The sequence below is a fragment of the Topomyia yanbarensis genome, chromosome 3 (genome assembly GCF_030247195.1).
Source record: "Topomyia yanbarensis strain Yona2022 chromosome 3, ASM3024719v1, whole genome shotgun sequence".
NCBI classification, from domain to species: Eukaryota; Metazoa; Arthropoda; class Insecta; order Diptera; family Culicidae; genus Topomyia; species Topomyia yanbarensis.
Window position 1 is genome coordinate 399,462,350 of NC_080672.1, and position 17,561 is coordinate 399,479,910.

The 17,561-nt window shown below is 40.4% G+C and overlaps 3 protein-coding genes across 4 annotated transcripts in view; 1 reads left to right on the forward strand and 2 right to left on the reverse strand.

Moving 5' to 3' along the window:
* Window positions 1-1,131, reverse strand: part of LOC131694036 (trifunctional nucleotide phosphoesterase protein YfkN) — a 117,524-nt gene extending 116,393 nt beyond the window's left edge. Inside the window, exon 1 of one of the 2 annotated variants that reach the window (XM_058982374.1) lies at window positions 732-1,131. In XM_058982374.1, the coding sequence (XP_058838357.1) occupies window positions 732-816 (85 nt within the window). In that variant the 5' untranslated portion in view covers window positions 817-1,131. The remainder of the gene's footprint in view (window positions 1-731) is intronic. The other variant, XM_058982378.1, reaches the window with a different exon arrangement.
* Window positions 1,132-6,800: 5,669 nt separating this feature from the next.
* LOC131690869 (N6-adenosine-methyltransferase MT-A70-like protein) lies at window positions 6,801-8,888 on the forward strand. Its single transcript, XM_058976943.1, has 3 exons — window positions 6,801-7,164; window positions 7,224-8,688; window positions 8,749-8,888. The coding sequence occupies exons 1-3, from the start codon at window positions 6,957-6,959 to the stop codon at window positions 8,861-8,863; spliced, it is 1,788 nt and encodes a 595-aa protein (XP_058832926.1). The 5' UTR covers window positions 6,801-6,956; the 3' UTR covers window positions 8,864-8,888.
* Window positions 8,889-8,893: 5 nt separating this feature from the next.
* On the reverse strand, window positions 8,894-10,887 carry LOC131690871 (uncharacterized). Its single transcript, XM_058976944.1, has 4 exons — window positions 10,696-10,887; window positions 9,684-10,640; window positions 9,367-9,627; window positions 8,894-9,309 (listed from the first exon to the last, which is right to left on the reverse strand). Exons 1-4 carry the CDS (start codon window positions 10,744-10,746, stop codon window positions 9,013-9,015), a joined length of 1,566 nt encoding a protein of 521 aa, XP_058832927.1. The 5' UTR covers window positions 10,747-10,887; the 3' UTR covers window positions 8,894-9,012.
* Window positions 10,888-17,561: the final 6,674 nt, after the last annotated feature.

Below are 17,561 nucleotides of genomic sequence, written 5' to 3' on the forward strand. Positions count from 1 at the left end.
TTTTTTTTTTTGAGATTGCAACCTTGACTCAGACTTCCATGCTGAGCATTTTGTGCCGCTAGAGTTCAGGAATGAGCAATTTTTTATCTCTCGGCAATCGAAAATGTTTGATTAAATATGACTGTTGTCCTGTATCTGGATTAACTAAGGTACTAGATTACTTTATACGATCCGAACATGCCAAAGACTCAGGTTATTCGCATTTTATGAATATTTCTTCGCGACTGCTACGATAGAAAACTAAACGTTAAGTCGTTGTTAAACATTGTTCATTTGAACCTATGTCGCGCTTTTCCTGTACTGTAGGAAAGAAATGGTTCACTCTTAATCAATAAAAAATTAGAAAAAGATCAACCCATCTCATGATACCAGCCCAAAATATACTCTAACACAAAGGTATCTTTATCTTGTTTCTAACTTTAAGGCTTATAATGTGGTGTACTTGCACTCAGAGTGAGTTTAACAATTATCTCAAGAAATGAATAGCAGCATACCTATTAAATATTTATAACAATAAATATTGTAGGTTTTCGTTTTTGCATTATAACTACACCAGTATAACATCGTTTAAACTTGCTTAAATTTGGTTATGAGTTCATCTTATTCTTTCATTACACTGACTGGTGTAGCATTGGTGCAAAACTGAAAACGACATTAGCTTTGCCAACCTTTCGTACCAGCGCACAAAAAATAATCAATCACTCCGTAACTCGACATTTTTCGTTATTCACCTTTCACTCCAAATTCAATCAGCGGTTGAAATACCCGACACAGCTGGTAATCTCCAGATGAATCTCGATGAATCCAATTTACCATAGAGGTGATAATTTTTTCTCCTTTGCACAAGGCTTTCCCCGACGTGCAACTGCACTTGGGCAATCGGGTCGGTAATCCTATTAATAGTTGCAGAAGCACATGAACACACACAAAATGCACACTATTTTTTTATTATTCTTTGCATTATCACTTCTTTCAACTGCGAATAACTTTTCCACCCGACCCCACCAGCGAAGTGATCCGACCAGCAGCAAATCAGGACTTTGGAACGGGAGACGGAGCACGCGTACCCGGTCAAACCATTCGGAATTTGATTCGGAATCCTTAATGGAGTCAGTATGGATTCCGAATCAAATGCAATAACCGATTCTGAGTCGGAATCGGTTGTTGCATTTGATTTGGAATCCATAATGATTCCATTTAGAAATCCGAACCGGTTTCGGAATGAGTTTAACTGGGTAGAACCCGACTGGCGACTGGCACTGTTAACAAATTTCGACAAATTCCTCCGACGGTCAGCGAATGACTGGGTTGTGCGGAAAGACATTGACATTCATGTATCCTTCGAAGAACCGAACCCGAAACCGATGCTGAGGGGAGCTCACCAGCAGCCGAGATCGGTTGGAGCACCGAGCAAGGATATATGAGGATGGCACTCATTTTCCTTTGCGCTTCCGGTACCATTCTGAGGCTAGGGTGATGCGTGAATACTTGTAGTCAAAAAACAATATTAAGGTATTGTGAATATTTTGTAAAATGTACAGCTCGATTTTTAGCCAAGCGCCATCAGTTTTTTTATATTTCGATTATAGATATTTTGACCTTAAGGTCATTTGCCTCTTCGGGTTAGAAAAATCTCTTATGAAAAATTTCTAACCCTATGTACGGGGTCGGGACTCGAACCCAGGTGCGCTGCGTACAAGGCAATCGATTTACCAACTACGCTACGCCCACCCCAGTGCCATCAGTTGTTGAATATGATAGAAACAAATGTGTTGGTGCCCTCTTGCACTGCTATTTAACTTTTCGTTACTTCGAATTAACGTTTCGACTTCTCTTGAAGATTATATTCGGCATATTTCATTTCATTCGAACATATTCAATATAGCCTAGCTAGATAGCGAAAGCTGTGCAATTACCGTGAGGGACGAGACAGGTACCTCTGTTCGAGACTTACAAAAGTTAATTTTCATAAAACATTATTCATATCGTGTGAGAACAAAATCCCGTTATGGATATCAATTACAATGCATTAGAAGGGAGTCAATTACTGTTCCCAACAGCATTTTTATATTTTTCCTTTTTGTTCATCATACCGAAAAGAAGGCATAAAAAATCGTTGCAAAACCATATTGCGGAAAATGACAGCCAATTCAAGCTTTCTAATAGCATGACATTCGTGCACTGGTATTATATACAGAGATGCCAGGTACTTTTTTCAAATGTCTGCAAAAATAATTCTAAAAGTCTGGGAAGAACAAAAAATGTCAGGAAAGCTAGTGTAACCAAAAGCCTTTATATTCAAAAATCTGCAAATATCTGCAACAAAACATAAAAATCTGCAAATATCTGCAACCAAACTAGAAAATCTGCAAATATCTGCGTCATCCAAAAAATCTGCAGCTTAAATTAAAAGTCTGCGAATTTGCAGACTTGTCTGCAAATCTGGCATCTCTGATTATATAATAGCAGTAGTACTACACAAACGAGCTGTCAATTTCTTCACAGTAATACCTAAGACGTGACAGTATGGGGGCGTTTTGTTCCAAATTAAAATGAGAGAATGGTCCAGCTCCTTATTGGTTGATTTTGACTTTTTACACCGTACGCAATGTTACTGCAGGGATAGAGAAATGATGTTTGGCAGTGTTGTCATTAACTTTGATAAATAAAATTATTATCTTTAAAAAAGTAAAAATGACTAAATTTAACAGAAATGGTGCGGCAAAGTGAAACAAGTATTTATCATGAATTTACCGTATACATGGTTGATTAACTTTAACAAAAATAAGACAAAGACCGCACCATAATCTAATTTTTTTTTCAGAAAATGGCTTCATCAAACCTTAATAAACACCCATGACATGGAAAAACGATGCCTTTCATCAATATAATGGGTTCAAGATACAAAATATTGCCGGCATAAAATAAATTAATATGTCTCCATTTTCATTAATAAAAATAGCAACACTGTTCGGAAGATTTCTGCAGGGTGAAAATGTGCGAAAAGAATACCGAAGGAAGAAGTCGATTGTCACGTCTTGTCTTAGAGTAATACTATTTTCGCCTTTTCTGGCATAATAATGGCATTATATAAGGATATATGGCTTAGCGGCTCTTTAAGACTGTAGATCTAATTTAGATATCAGGCTCCGTTATAATGCTTATTGGTAACTTGGACGAATAAACCCACAGCATTATATAGACTTTATATTTGCTATATAGTGGAACTAAATGCACATGTAAAGCATACATGCTTTAAAAATCCTTGAAGCATGGACGTCTTATATCAGCTTTATATACGTATACAGAGCAAACGATAATGCAATGTTTAAGCTGTGCATGTATGCATTAATGATACTAATGTTGAGCTTTATTGCATTGTTAATGCTATAATGGAGTTTCAATGCAACATTAGTTCAAATGTAAAGCCAATATTGTGCAGGGGCCTAATGCTTATGGTTACTTGGGCACAGAAACGAATTGATGCCATTTTCACGGCTTAGTGGTTACTTGGGTATTTGATTTGATTTGGAATTTATTAGTTAGACTAGTGAAAATGCCAACCATAACAGGCATTAAAATGGCATCGGTGACTACCGTATCTGGCTTATAGTTACAGGGGTCACAAGCTCTACAGTAGAGCTTCATATACCCATATACGGCCTGTTTTAGTGCTTGATATTCGTAGTGCTTATAAGCATTTGCAAAGCTTGTATAAAGCCTATAAGCATGGAAAAGCTGTTATATAGTGAAAATAATGCTTGCTTTAGTGCACAGTGGTTGCCTGGGGTCTTCAAAATGTAAAAAATGCCAGTATATTAACTGAATAATTGTTTAAAGCGAATTCTATACATTTCTTTTATAAGAAATGTAAAAATATTAAAATCGGTCCAATACATTCATGAAAGACTTTCCCGGCAGTAGTTACATCAATATAATTTCTTTTAATTCAAAAATTGCTTCTGTTTGCATTGTAAAAATCCCTTTGTTTGAAATCAAACAATCTTTATTTGTTCTCTCCCGTGAATTCCCAGTGAAATTCAGCCGTGAATGTGCCGGAATTCTGGCTGGCTCTAATTTATATTCCGGCTCCGGCGACACAACCAATTCTAACTAGAATCGGATGTGTTACTGGAGCTGGAATACGAATTTGAACCAGCCAGCATTCCGGCTAATGTTCCGGTTGAGCTTGGCTGGGTTCCCATGTAATCTAATCTGAATATATCATTCGAAATGAATGAACATTTTTGTTGATTCTAGCAATCTTTTTCTTTGTCCATTAAGGTTCAACTATGAATGTCTCGAAAAACAGCCAACTTCGAAATCGAAAAAAAGCAATTTTTTCACACCGTTGACAACATCTTCATGACATGTATGTACATTGTTTGATTATCAGAAAGATTGTGCAAAGGGTAGCGAAAAAACTGCTTTTTCCGCTTTTAAAAATGGCAACTTTTTAAGCTTTTCTCAGTTGTACCTTAAAACAACCGACTCTTTGTTTAATTTCACCAAATAATAATTGTATAAACGTCATTGTGAATCACGCGTTATGATCTTATTTGTTTAGCAATCCAACTAATTTCTTCGTTAGAATTAAACATAATAATGAGACTTATTTCCTGTTACCTCGAGCTGCTCCTGGTACGAGAAATTAGGATTATCTGAAGTCAAAGCAAATGTCACATAAAATATATTAATTTGGAATAGAAAGACCTACCCAGGAGAATTGGCAAGACAATCGTAAAAAATGTGTGGCAAATCATCCTTCCGCTTGTACCAAGCAATGGGATGGATCGAAACAAATAAACGAATCGCGAGGTTCCGATTCACACGTTTTTATTAAGTTTAGGGTGACCATACTGCCTGGATTTTAACTGTCCTGGTGGTGTCCTGAGACTTCGAGGAAACTACTCGATATGTTCTGGAAATTTGTTACAATTTGTTACATGGGGGAGTGGTAGTCAATAATGCTCAATTTTTATGCCACATAATTTATTAATGGTCCCCAACCAGGGATGCCAGGTGTACAGATGTGCATATATGTTTCACAGATTTCCAATACGCTGCATAGATTTCTGTTTTAATGCACAGATTTCCACAGCGTTCTTACAGATTTTTAAATTTTTGACAATTTTTGCGCTCAATTTTTGTTTTGCGCATAAATCAAATAAAAGGTCACAACTTCTCGTTTTGAGAAGAATTTGTACCAATTATCGGGAAATAACTTCCTTGAGTGGTACATCGATTTTTTTTTTGAGCTGGTCATTATGGAACCTCTTAAGGATCACTACCACTGTTTCTAACACACTACAATAGCCTGCACAACAGAGAGTAGGGAATATCCTAATAAAAATAAATTATACACGAACTTTAACCCATATAATACGACGATTTCACATATTGTTTGGATAATACCCTGAACAGGTCGTTAGACTGTTAAATTATACGATGTTTATTAGGGTACCACGATCAATTTGATGTTATTTACACCAACTAATATGGGGACGAACATAACGTAGTTGATAAAGCGATTGCCTTGTGCGCAGTTCACCTGGGTTCTATTCCCAACCCCGCACATAGGGTTATAGATTTTTCCAAATGAGATTTTTCTATTCCGAAGAAAGGCAAATGATCCTAAGGTTAAAACCTTTATTATCAAAATAAAAACACCAACCAATCTGCTGCTTTTGATAAATTGAGCTATGATATAACAATCGCTAAAATGCAGATATTTAGAATTAACAGAAAAATTTGTTGTTCCGATCCTTACGGATCGAGAGATAGAGATTACCAAGTTTACCCACATTTACATAAACGTCTACACATACCCCAATGAACCTGGTGCTGTTGATGTTTCTGCTGTACTTTAATGATGTACATCTAGTACTGAAGATTTGATCAGAAGATATTTAGTCTGATTCGCTCAATTGAAGATAGAATAATTCTCCAACATCAGTATCCAGATTTTGTTGGTTGGAATAGAAAGAATAAGCTAGTTTTGGCAATCTGCAAAAATCGAACGCAAAATTTTTCACCACCGTAAAGCTAGGAAAAAATCTGCCAGATACGGGACGGAAGTAGCGTCAAATTGACTTTGCATCAGCGGAAAGAAGGGGTCTGCTTACGAATGTCCTGGGTTTTTCTTCTCTGATATGATCACCCCAATTAATTGAAATTTTTAACAAGTTTTTTCATTTGATATTTCAGAATAAGAATATTTTTGGGATGAATACGTGACGCGCCTAAGAAACCTATTAATCCATTCCCCTCGCGTGATACCATACGGCATCGTCCGACATGATGTGTGCAACTGTATCGTAGTAGCTTGATTGAGCATATTCGAGCTGAATCTTGAGCAAAGCATCAAGTAAGCTGTTTTTGTGTATAATTTGTTAAAGATATGATTATGACTTAAAAGCCAACTGTCAAAATTCTTTTTAAAAGGAAATTCTGGACAAACGGTTACTGGCCATACACAGTTTACAGCAGTTGATGAAGGAGAAAACTTTTCTCTTTTGTTTACTACCAACATCTGTGATTGGCGAGTAACGGTTTTCCGGAATTTCCTTTCAAAGAGAATTTTGACAGTTGGATTTTAAGCCGTAATCATATGTTTGTCAAGAATTCGTTACAATTTGTCCAACTGTCATGTCGTAATCAAAAAATACTGATTAATAACTAATAATGTTCAATTCCCAGATATTTACTAACATTTTGTAAAACAGCGAGACAACCCTATTCTATCTATTCTATCTAGTCGATACTACAGAGCACTGCGTTGTAACGATCACCATCCACGGACCCCCCATGGAACTGTTTGAAGTTTATTTATGTATAAAATTGCTATGTGCCTGCGTGTGTAAACACAACAGTACTTTTTGGCTAGCTCCGGCAGTTTTTAATATCAAAATTCAAACCGCTGCCAAACCTCTGTTCCGTCTACAATTACAGTAAATATGTCCTCCTGGGAAGAGATTCAGGCCGTCAAGGCTAAACGTAACACACTGCGGGAGCGGCTGGAGAAACGCAAGAAGGAACGCCAGGATCTGCTCGGTGGAAGCAGCCCCAGCCCGAGTGTAGTAGGACTGATCAAAACCGAAGCCGGCACTTCCGGTGGGGATGATAAGAGTAAAATATTGCTGACGGCTATTAAGCTGGAGCAAGGTAAGTGCTATGCAATGCTAGCGTGATAGAAGATCGGTCAAGAGGTTTCATTTTCGTAGATGTTGATTATGAGGTCGAAAAAACGCTGGTCCAGGTACTGGCTGATCGCAGTTTGGCTCTACCGACTAATTCGACACAAATAGGGGAACGGGTAGAAAAATTAATTCAGAAACCAACGGCAAGTGATTCCATATTGCACTATCTGCAAAAGCTATCCGGCCAGAATCTGGTCAATATGAAGGAAGTCAGTATTGCAGGAATGGTTGGTTATGAGGTTATCTCGGCGGAATACGGCAGCCTGCAGTCTCTTTACGATGACTTACTGGTCAATCACAACGAGCGGGAAGGTACTAAACGAAAAGCTGTTAAGATAGAAAAAGATTCCGATATGAAGCTGGCTCGATTAATCTCCGGGTCAATCAAAGAGGAAGCACAGACGAAAGCCGGCGAATCGAGCCTGCTGAGCAATACGGCGGACATTATGTCACTGCTGTCAATGCCTTCCACAAGAGAGAAACAAAGCAAAAAGGTTGGAGAAGAAATTTTGGAACTATTGACTAAGCCAACGGCCAAAGAGCGGTCACTGGCTGAAAAATTCAAATCGCAGGGTGGCGCTCAGGTGATGGAGTTTTGTCCGCATGGAACAAGAATCGAATGTTTAAGATCGTTGGAGGCAGCAAACGATGCTAATCTGAAGAAGGAAGATGATGACGACGTTATCATTAGTGATGATAACAACGGGTTCGAGATCGTGGAGATCAAAAAAGAAGCGGATGACCATGCAAAGTATCTTTGCAACAAGTTGCATTTCAAAAAGATTATCCAATCACATACAGATGAATCGCTGGGAGATTGCAGTTTTTTAAATACTTGTTTTCATATGGATACCTGTAAGTATGTTCACTATGAAGTCGATACGTACGTCGGACTGAATACAGGATCGAAATTCGATGGTGATGGATCTTCGAAACGAACGAAAGATCCGTGTGCTGCGCTATATCCACCTCAATGGATTCAGTGTGACTTGCGCTATTTGGATATGACAGTTCTCGGAAAATTCGCTGTGGTGATGGCCGATCCACCCTGGGATATTCATATGGAGCTACCCTACGGAACAATGTCTGACGATGAGATGAGACAACTGGGAGTTCCTGCTCTGCAAGACGATGGTTTAATTTTTCTTTGGGTGACTGGCCGAGCGATGGAACTTGGTCGCGAGTGTTTGAAGCTGTGGGGGTACGAGCGAGTCGATGAATTGATTTGGGTAAAAACAAATCAACTGCAGCGAATAATTCGTACCGGTAGAACCGGACATTGGTTGAACCATGGCAAGGAGCACTGTCTGGTGGGAATGAAGGGGAATCCACCGAACTTGAACCGAGGATTGGATTGTGACGTCATAGTGGCTGAAGTAAGAGCGACCAGTCACAAGCCGGACGAAATATACGGGATCATTGAGCGGTTAAGCCCCGGAACGAGAAAAATTGAACTTTTTGGTCGTCCACACAACGTTCAGCCGAATTGGTAAGAGTGCTTGTCGCGAGAAATCTGAACGTTATTAACGTGTTGTATTATTACTTACAGGATAACGCTCGGTAATCAGTTGGACGGTATTAGATTAGTAGACCCCGAGCTCATCAGTTCGTTTCAAAAGCGATATCCCGACGGCAATTGCATGACACCTGGAAAAAATCCTTAATTTGCAGTAACAAACTATTTGCACGAATAAAGTATTTTTTGCTAATCTTATTTTGTACATATTTACACCAACATTTCAACTTTCGTACATTTGATAGTTGAAGGTCGCAAAGATACAGCATTGAGCAGACTTATATCACATTTTTCTCCTCAATCCATATCACCCGAAACGCTGCATAACGGAACTCGTGATCGAAATTCGCCGATACCTTTCTCTGTAACCCCCGGACAACCTTTCAGCTGCAGTTGCCTCAGCTTAGGACAATTAGTAGTCAGAATCACCAAATGGGTATCGGTCAAGGATGAACAATCCGCTATTGTAACGCTTCGTAACTGTGGTGCGTCCTGAAGCCATCCTTGAATGCCATGATTGATGGTTACCCGTCGAATGCTGTACGTTTTCAAGTTGTTCATGTTTCGCAAAAATCCGGATGGATGACACGAAGGCTGAAAGTTTTACCATTGACATTACAAATGTTGTTAGCTTATTTACCACTCCATTACCGGTCTTTCGAAGTGATGGGAATAACCCATTTCTAGATGACCTATGTTACCAACCAATGTCGGTAGAATGTAAAATATTTCTGGCGGCTTTGCAACATCCTCCAACGTTAATGATTGCAGATTTGGTGCAATATCTGCTATAAACTCTAACATCGGGACAGGGAATCGATTACCAGCGATTGTAACCGTAGTCAAAGATACAATCTGATTGGCCCAGTGGGGTGTCTCATGGAAATAGGCCGTTCCTTGCAGTGTCAATTTCTAGAATAAATTCGTATCATTAGTAATGAAAACATTTTGTGTTAAATTTCGTGTACTTGTAGACTGCTCAGATTGGTGACCTCCTTTAGCGCATCTCCATTCAGATAGTTTAAACTAAGTTCCAACGTCCTCAGGGCCAAACAGTTGTGGCAGATTGTCGTGAAAATTGGTGTACGGATCATGAACAAGTGATGAAGTATTAGCGTTTGTAAGCGGACGCAATGTAGCTTATTTTCAAAAAAGTTTATGCAACTCGTTACAGTTTGCTGGTCGTGAATTTCTAATCGATCCAGATACAGGTAGTCCAGTTTCGGGAAACCTATTCCACAAAACTGATGAAAAAAATCTTTTTGGGGTGATAAAATCGATATTTTCTCCAGTTGTTTGTGGTAGCATTCGTACAAGGAGGCAACTGTGGGGTCAGTACCGGTGAGTTGAAGCGTTTTGGGATCGGGACAAATTCGAGCGAGCGACCGTAGTTCCGACTTGCAAAGCGAAGGTACTAGCACGCATAGATTCGCGAGATGACGAAGGACTAGTGAAGAATCAGCTGATAGTGCACTGAGCCAGGTTGGGAAGCATTCAGCATGAAGAACATCCATCTTCAAAGTAGGTAGCTCGAGCAAACAGGTCTTTCTGTATACATCAATCCATTCTCCGATCAAAAAGAGCCTATTCAGACGAGGATTATTTTCTAGCAGCTCTATCAGCTGGTCAGCTTTTAACCTTGACAAGCCAATCAATGCCAAAGTTTCGAGGCCATCACTTACGCGTAATCCATGTGTGGTAACAATATCTCTATTATTGAAATTTATGACAATGTGCCTGTATCTTCTGCTGCTATGGCTTAGGACCTCCACGATACACTTAAAACTGTCCCCTTCCACACTCAACTGAAGGCAAATTCTGTCGAGGAAACGACCGGAAAAGGAAAGTACGTTCCATAGCCGACATACCCTCGATGTGTTTTTCCGATCTCTCAAATTTAAATAGTCGAATATTTGCAACTGAATCTACAATAGACAATCAATCGAGTGTAATTGTTTGAATGGTTATTTTGGAGCTTACCTCGTTTGGTAGATCTAAAATGTTAAGATGTTGTTCCTGGGATATAATCATGTTTACTATTGAAACGAATTTCGAATTGAATAATAACAATTATTATTATTATTAATTTCATTGCACAAGCTGATGTCAAGTTGTACACGTGTGTGTGACTGCATAACATCAGCACACAGAAAAAAAAACAGTTAAAATGAACAGATTTGATTTATTTAATACTGTTGAATTACTAACAACAATAGCGTTTACTTAATATTGTCGCAGTTTTTGTTCCGTTATGGAGGAACTATGCCACTGCGGCCACTATTCAACGAAACGGTTCCCGTATGTATTTAAGAAATTACAATTACAATGCAGGTGTGTGACTAACCACAAGTGGTTGGAAATTGAAAAACCTTTTTTAATCCATCTAGTGGTGCGATTGTGCCTTTCTCATTTATCGAAACTATGGCTTATTAGCTGGTTATGTGCAATATAATTGCGAAAATGTCTATTACATTCTTATTACACTTAGAACGTATCCCAAGACTACCACGAAACTCGACGCTAACACACTTTAAACAAAAAAATATAATATTCAATTTGCTTAATCAGCATGAGTTCATTATTATCTCCATGTGAAAAAATGCTGGGTGAATGAATTTGAAAGTGGAGGGGATGGATTTTGTTTAGTTACAGAATCGACAAAATTTGTCATTTAAGGTTCAACCACAGATAACAGACGTTTAAGCTCGATTTGAATCGTGTGTAAATACCCGCTACTGAAATTCCGAATAAATCAGACGTCTGAAACACGTTTGGCAAACGTTTGCAGATGGCGCAGTGATCGATACAATGCAGTTAGAGTGCAGCTGTCAAACATGTGAAGCAAACAGTTGCGCAGATGGCAATAGTGAAACACGGATTTCCAACGTATATCAATTTGAAAGTTTACACAGGTTTTTGAAGAAATTTTGTTCTAGCCTAAACGTCTGTTATCTGTGGTAATACTCTACTGAAAGCACGGCGTGACATGAATTTTAAACTGAATAGAACATCCGCTAAAACTGCGGCTGGGGATAGCAAGTTCTAGTCTTAAAATTTTCAGTTTTATATAATAGAACTGTCTAAATTATGAATCTAAAACTGAAACACTCCTGAACATGCTCTAATGCCCGAATAGAAAAAAGTCAGAATCAACCAATCAGGAGCTGGACCGTTCTGACGTAAAATTGGAACAAAAACGCCCCCCCCCCCTATTGTCACGTCTTGTCTTAGCCCTTCTAAGTGTTGCTAGATTTTCGTTCCATCAAGGAACATCACGCCATACAGACCTCGTTACAAGAGGACAACTGTTATAAGCGGTTATGATCCTCTTTTGAAGGTCGCTTGCCGCATTATCCAGATCTGCCGGAGATTGGATCTTACACTCCATTCTTTTCGACTGTTCCAGGTGTGAGCGGAATATATACACTAATTTGTTTTCCTTATTTCCCTGTGTTTTTGCACTGTGAGTTTATTGGCTTCTATGGGTATGTGTCTGTGATCCGACAGACTAGGTTCGTCAGAAACATGATAACTCTATCTTTTCCGTTATTTGAACGCTGCATAACGTAAGGTCCAGTACTTCGCTCCTAACTGCGTTCATAAATGTAGGTACAGCTCCCTTGTTACATATATTGACATTTGACGAAAGTAGGTACTCACCTCTGGTATTTATATCAGTGCTACCCCATATTGTATGATGTGCGTTGGCATCACATCCAATGATAAAGGGCTTGTTTATGCTTCTGCAGTACTTTATGAGGGCATCGATTTCAGAAGGTGGTGCTGTATCCGCATCGCCAGGAGAGCAGGCAAATGCGATCACAATCTCCTGCTTTCCCCTAGCGGTCGGTGCCTCCACTGCTATTGCAAAGACGTCTCGTTGAATGAATCCTGTGATAGGCGAGGATTTAACCGCTCTGTTTATCAAAACTGCAGCTCTTGGAGTTGGCTGGTCGTTACAGTATACTAGGTTTGTTCCAGTACACGGAAGTCACTCCGGAGTAAACAGGAGCAAAAAATCTTTGCTCCTTTTTACTCCGGTTTGCTACCAGAAGAAGAAAAAAGAGAAGAAGAGAGTACAGGAACGATTTTCTCCGGAGTACTTCCAGTTTCTCCTGGTACTGGAACAGATCTACTATCTTGTGAGCTGAGAAATTTAAGCCTAAAATTTTGTGCTTACTTGCCCACGGCTCCTGTAGAAGAGCGATGTCTAGGCGCTCTTTGCTGAACATCCGGGCAAGGACGCTTGTAGCACCTTTTGCATGGGGAAGGTTCATTTGAATACAGTGAATGCCGTTCATTTTATCGGCGTTTCTTCTCTTTTGGGGCCAATGCTTCGTCCCATTTATTGTGCCGACGGCTGTCACAGGCTGCGTGCTGTTCGACGTTTCAGTGCCCTTTTTTGGTCCAGTATCTACTTTGGGCCTTGCCGTTTGCGCACCTTCGTCTACAGGGGGTTTTCGATCCTCTCCTTGCGTATCAGTTCGTGAGCCGCCTACGGTAGGGTGCTTTTGTGTATAGCTCGTAAGATCTGTCACCGATAAACTCGTTACCATTGCTGTAGGCTTGTTATAATCAGAAGTCCGTCGGGAGGTGCTCCGCAAGCATGGACTGTAAAAGCTCCTGTGGGTGTTGGGTCACCCACAGTCCATGCTTGCCTTAAACTTCCACGTTCGGCGAAGACCGGGACCCCCTCCAACTGGTGCCTTCTAGCTTTTCCGAATATGTAGTTCAGGTGATTGTGTTCGGAGGTTATCAGTTTGACTGAAGCCTCATCTACCGACAGCAGGATCTCTACCGTTTTGAGGACCGTAGTTCTCTTCACGACCATCCAGCATTCTGTGCAGAAATTGTCGTTCTGATTCTGCACCAGGCGGAGGATGTTCTCACCGGACCTTTCGATGTTGTTGGGAAATACCCGATGTAAAGTGCTTGTTTTGGAATCTGAGACGCTTCAACGGCTTCCAATGAAGCGCCTTCCCAGGGCTTGATCGCAGCTGTGGCATCCTGCAGCCACTTAGCAATATCTTTATCTACACAGGCAATTTCGATATGCCCTTGTGTGTAGGTGCACTTCCTAAATTTGGGTCTCGTATTGCTTGAACTCTGCTCCATGACGCTATCGATTAGCGCACATCGAATAGCATTCGGCTGTTCATGGACCAACCGGAATGATGGCCATCGAGTACGACTTGGCCATTTCGTTGAAGGTTGGGCGCTGCTCAGTTTTTAGTGTCTGTCTACGATCCTGACCTTTGATTTTTTTTGCGTTGCGGTTCCTTCCTGCACTCACTGTTGTTCGGCGACTCCGTGTCCGTCGAACGCTGTCGCTTGGATGGTGACTTCCCTATTGGGATTTTTGCCAACTCTAGCGCTTCAGTGGGTTTGTGGCCTTTTCTCAGAAGCCACCCATAGCGTTTCTGCGCCGCTCCACTTAAGACGAGTTCTTTCTGTTCCTCTTGTTTTGTTCTCGGACACCTCCAACCCACCGCCACTCCGCCGGACTGGTCTGTGTCCTTCTTGGCCACTGTCCGATCCTCGTCTCTATCTGGAGAGTTGAGAATGGACGAAGTGCAGGACACAACATCCTCAAACGAACCACTATTCGGCGGCTCTCCAAGTTTGCTTTCCGCGCAATCCTTCTCCTCTTCCACCTCCAGTGCCGCAATCTTCTCCAAACTCATGTTTACAGTGTTCTTAGTGTTTTCCGTTATGTTCCCACGAATAGCTAGAGAAAGAAAGTCAACCCTGTCATAGCCCCGCTTGACAGGGTAAGGGCAAAAAATACTGTGGGGTGTGCCCTGGTGCCCCACAGGCTCCATACGCGGCTTAGTATTTGTCATCACTTCGGATCCTAGTCCAAGTTTAACGAAGGGCTGGAGTTCGAAGTGTTGATGCCCCCTGGCATTCATCCCTCGCTCGCGTCACACCTTGGATTGGGACATAAATTTATCATACAGGTTTTGAGGCCCGTTGGCCGGTCTAACGACCATATGTTATCGATAGACTCACGTGGAGGCATGAGATAGGAAACTTGTGAGTGCTACGTTATCTCACCATTTGACGGCACACCTGTTGTTAGTCGTCTCTTATGACATAGGGAACAGAAACCCAGTGTCAATTTTTTGTTGAAATACTACGAGAGATTTCAGCCACCACCGGATACCGCACGGCTGATATGCTTACACTAACCCTTTATCCTCGATAACAAATCCCGCCTACCGCTTACTTCCGGACGGGATGGCTTTTCACGGACTAAATCAAGTAAGTACGATTTCCAGCCATCAATCTCGTTTTCTTGACTTTGTCTTCATCAGTGAGAATGCTTTGCCTGTGTGTTCTAAGAGTGAAGCTTCTAGTGTGACCGTTCCTTTGGATAACTATCACTTCACTTTAGAAATATCCATTTCCATCATTAGTTCACCACTATACTGCCGCTAGAAGCATAACTGTCCCATGTGCTATGGGAATCCCTATACACATGGGACAATAATGCTTCTAGCGGCAGTATATGAAAAAGCTTTAGCTGTGAATCGTCGTAATTTTCGCAAAACTAATCTAGTAGTACTCCTTGACTGTGTTGAAAAATCCGTTCCAAATTATCAACCTCCCAGGAAGCCTCTCTGGTCGAACGCAACGCTTCGGAATCTGAAATGCATCCGTGTCAAAGCTCTACGTGCGTACACAAATCGACGATGTCCTATTCTCATCCGCTTTTTCGCTATTGGCGATTCTACGTTGAAACCGCTCACAGATAGCGCAGGAAGCAAAGTGTTGCTGATTTCATTCTGTTCTATCATAGTGCATATATTTTCTGTAAACATTGGTAAAAAATAACTTTTAAACACCAAATCACCGAACAATTTGTTGATAATTGTTTATGAAAAAGAAGGAAAACCATCATTTTATAAGATGAAGAGTAAACATCTTGCGAAAAGAGTGTAAAATGTGGTGATTTCTAATATTATTCACAAAGCTATATGTGTGCTGTTCCGAAATGTAATTTGTTGAGCACCGTAGCCGCCGCAACATCATTTCCCATTCCTCTTAAGTTAAGCTAAACCTTTATGAGATGGTGTAAATTCATGAAACTCTCCAGATCACGCGAGGAAAAATGTATCCGGCTAATAAGAGCTTTGTATCATACACAGCCGATCCTTCTCTCTGATAGTCTTCACTGAATCTCCTACGTAGTCCAAAATATGAAGGAGTTTGGCATTGGAACTGATTGGGTCTCGGTTTCGAGTTGGAACTCTATTTACAGAACGATTTTTTATAACCACAATAATATCCCGATTACATTTCGAAGAAATGTATGAGCCAAATAGTTGCAAATGGCTGTTATTTCAGAATAGTTGCAAATAAAACTAAATTTCTTACTCGTTTCATTCATATTTTGGCAGTAATAAGCTTTTTCCGAAAATAAAATGAAGTTTTAGTAGTAAGCTACGACTCACTTGCGGGTGAAAAAAAGCAAACTGTATCACTTTGCCAGTTCATGAGCTGAATCATAGGTGTCGCATGACTAATTTTGGTTTTGCCGCAAATCGCCAATAGCCAGTAATGCTACTCTTTAAAAAGTCTGTAGATTTCTGATTGCGTCTGTAGGAGACCATCAAACGTCTGTAAAATGCAGACATGTCTGTAAATCTGGCATCGCTGCTTCTCGGGTGTCTTCACGACTGATGTGCCATCTGCTGTCGAGCTCGTCAACGTGGCCGGTGATGTTCCCGTTGGTTCGGTGGATATGGATGTATTCACCATTCCAAAACAATCGGTTCGAAAATACAGAAATCGAAATCGTCTTATGCTCCAGAACTAAGTGCTACGCCTTCAGCTGTTCTGAATAAATGTTTCGATATTTTAGCGATTCCATTGCCGCACCTTTTCAATGTGTCACTTCAGTAGTAAAAATTTTCCGACGATTGGATGTGTTCAATCATATTTCCGGTACACAAGCAACATCGCGAACTACCGGTGAATCATTTCGCTGAGAGACGAGTCAAAAATTTTCGAATCGCTTATCAACGGGGTGCTGGAAACTTCAGGTTGACACGGTCGAAGGTGATCTTGAGGCCGCTTTCGACACAGTTAACCATGAGATACTGCTAGCAAAGCTTGATAAACTAGTATGTACCACGAGATTCTGCCACTGGATCCGACACTACCTTGTACAGTACACCGCGAGGTCGTCGTGCAAATTGGTGACAACGTGTCCGAATCCTTTTCTAAAAAGTCCGGAGTTCCTCAAGGTAGTAACTAGGCCCGTTACTATTCTCATTGTTCGTGAATGATGCGGTCTTCGTTCTACTGCGTGGAGAGAAACTGTTTTTCGCTGATGACTTGGAAATATTTCTTGTCATAAGGAATGAAGCCGATTGCCATGAGTTGCAGTGTCTCATCGATACATTTTACAACTGGTGCTAAAGAAACGTGTTGATAGACCTTTCTCGTCAAAAAATTTTATATGATAGGATGCTTCCTTTTTTATTCCCAATTCGTTACTGCCGATTGCCGCGATGATTTGGTACCTCTAACTATTGAAAAAATCAAAAATAGTGCAAGCTGCTCATTTAACCCCATATTCTGAATACCTATCTTGCCTTGTTTCCCCGTATTTTTACACCATTTGGATGAATTTACTGTGGGGAATACTAAAAGGATGCCAGATCTGCATATATATTAGTAAATCTGCAGATTTTGCATTTTCACTGCAGATGTTTTGCAGATTACAAATATTTAGCAGAACAAAGCCTATGCCAGCCAATTTATACACAAGCCTTCAACATTTTTGATCATTTAAAATATATACATACTACATTTCTATGTCCAATTTATTGAAGATT

What these genes read in the sequence shown, in the direction of transcription:
- LOC131690869 (XM_058976943.1), top strand. Translation starts at nt 6,957, where the DNA reads ATGTCCTCCTGGGAAGAGATTCAGGCCGTCAAGGCTAAACGTAACACA. An exon ending in GGCTATTAAGCTGGAGCAAG is followed by an intron (nt 7,165 to 7,223) that starts GTAAGTGCTATG and finishes TCATTTTCGTAG; the next exon opens with ATGTTGATTATGAGGTCGAA. An exon ending in CACAACGTTCAGCCGAATTG is followed by an intron (nt 8,689 to 8,748) that starts GTAAGAGTGCTT and finishes TATTACTTACAG; the next exon opens with GATAACGCTCGGTAATCAGT.
- LOC131690871 (XM_058976944.1), bottom strand. Translation starts at nt 10,746, where the DNA reads ATGATTATATCCCAGGAACAACATCTTAACATTTTAGATCTACCAAAC. An exon ending in CCAATCTGAGCAGTCTACAA is followed by an intron (nt 9,628 to 9,683) that starts GTACACGAAATT and finishes AATTTATTCTAG; the next exon opens with AAATTGACACTGCAAGGAAC. An exon ending in CCCATCACTTCGAAAGACCG is followed by an intron (nt 9,310 to 9,366) that starts GTAATGGAGTGG and finishes TAAAACTTTCAG; the next exon opens with CCTTCGTGTCATCCATCCGG.